The 2,154-nt window shown below is 32.7% G+C and overlaps 1 protein-coding gene across 1 annotated transcript; it reads left to right on the top strand.

Moving 5' to 3' along the window:
• Positions 1-1,009: 1,009 nt before the first annotated feature.
• AC631_05940 (Zn(II)2Cys6 transcription factor) lies at positions 1,010-2,035 on the top strand (the record flags this gene model as incomplete). The annotated part of the gene is made up of 1 exon (XM_015614769.1): positions 1,010-2,035. A coding segment is annotated over one exon (1,026 nt), but the record flags the coding sequence as incomplete, so codon positions are not given.
• Positions 2,036-2,154: the final 119 nt, after the last annotated feature.

The raw sequence follows: 2,154 nt of genomic DNA, 5'->3' as shown, positions 1-2,154 counted from the left end.
CTTACAAAATGATTACTACGAAGATGGAAAATTTCCTTTAGTAGGTGTGAAAGAGGCTACTGACAACGCAGCAACTCTTTTAAACGAGGTACGGAAATTGAAAGATGAATATATTATCATTCATGTCCGTCATGAATTCCCGGTGGATCCTAAAGACGCTCCGTTCTTTGGAAGAGGTACCGAAGGGTCTCAAATAAATGAAAATGTAAAAAATGAGTCTGATGAAATAGTTATAACTAAAAACCACCCGAACTCTTTTATCCAGACTGATTTACAAAAGATATTAGATGACAATAAAGTTACGGAATTGATAATCGTGGGAGCTATGACACATATGTGTATACAAGGAACATCTAGGGCTGCTTCAGAGAAAGGTTATAAAGTAACTGTAATTCAGGATGCTGTGGCTACAAGAGATTTAGAATTTGATGGTGTCGTTGTTCCTGCTAAACAAGTTGCAGCTACAACATTTTCTACATTAACCTTTGCTTATGCTAAAGTAATTAAGACTGAGGAACAATTACAACTGTTGAAATGATTTCTAACTAGACTATTTTTATAACCCAATTCTTTATTTAAATATTATTGGATATAGTTCTCTTTTGGTCAATGCAAGTCATTCGAAGCAAGCTTATTTTTTTGTAGCTTATTGGAAGAAATGGTCCAATAATTCTATAAGTAATATTCTTCTCAACTTAGAAGTTCCGGTAGGTTAGTTTAATAATGAACAATTTCGGATGTACAATTCGTAAAGTTTTTGAAAATCTTATTTTCATTACGAGAAATATTGAATCCTCTCATCAAATCATGAATTGATAGCAATCGCACTACAAAATGTTTAACCTGCTTTTCTAAATGGTCTTCTATCCTAGTCTAATTGTGTTTTTTTAAGCTGAATTAAGTGTAGGCAAATATTGTGCTTTTTAAAATTAGCATGGAACTAATGAACTTTTATTAAACTCATTTCCATCTTGAAGTTCATGGACATCCAATAATTGAGATATTTTAGATGACGAGAAAGAGAATCAGATCTACATTGGTCTGCGTTAATTGTCGCAAGAAGAAAACAAAATGTGATAGGAACTTGCCTTGTTCTAGTTGTGTAAATGCCGGTATTGATTTGACTTGTGCCTATAGTTCTGCAACCTATAAAAAACCACAATTTGAAAAAAATCTTGACTTATATTCTACCGATTTAGCCCAAAACAGATATCAAAATCAAGTAGGAGAGAATAATCACTTATCAAAAGAGTTATCTGTTAATCAGAGGCTTGAAAGTTTGCGGCGTGAAGTTAAAGAACTTGAAGCTTCAATAGCAGTCGAAACACCAACTAGAACCTTGCCTTTGACTCCCGTTAATGATTCAACTTTAATAACTCAAGAAAACAATGCATACAAAAGAAGTATTAATCCTATAGCATCAGAAGAGGACACTATTAGCTTTCTTAGTTCATTCAAGCAACCATCAAGAGATAAATCTAGAAATATTTCTTATCCGTATCGCCCATTGCAATTCATTTTTTTGCTGAAGAGAGATTCTGGGGCGAAGCTATTCTTCAATTATCAAATGTCTTTGAAGAATTTCTCTTGGAGGAATTCGAAACATAACATTCTTAAGCTCAACACCATATCCGAACAAAGCTTAACGAAAACTAATGAGGTTGTTTCGATTGATCAGAAGTCTAGAGATTTTTACGGAGCCAATTATATAAGTAAAGTTGATCATAATTACACTTACTCTGAAACTATTGAAGCTAAAAAAGTTATATCAATTTATGGGATAAGTCGAGGTTTGACTTTTTGCAATGTTGAAATTGGTGATCTAGAATTAATAGATAAGGTAAAAGTGGTATTACCGAAACTAGAAATTATATCAAAGTTGTTAGATGTTTTTTTCTCAACCCTTTATCCTTTTTTTCCATTGATTGATGAATATTCTTTTAGAGATGATATTACTAGGATAGTTGTCACTGACATAAAAGGGCCAGAAGAGAAAATTAATATCGTAATTAACAAAAAAAAGGACCTCGCAAGTGTATGTATACTACTACTTGTTTTGAGAATGAGCTATCTATCCTTATTTAGTAATTTGATAAATGAAAACGAATGTGTTTTGAACCTGCAAGACGAACCGTTAGAGAATCGCCAAGACAA

This window comes from Debaryomyces fabryi (genome assembly GCF_001447935.2).
Source record: "Debaryomyces fabryi strain CBS 789 chromosome Unknown contig00359, whole genome shotgun sequence".
Taxonomy (NCBI): domain Eukaryota; kingdom Fungi; phylum Ascomycota; class Pichiomycetes; order Serinales; family Debaryomycetaceae; genus Debaryomyces; species Debaryomyces fabryi.
This window is presented reverse-complemented; position numbering and strand designations above follow the sequence as displayed.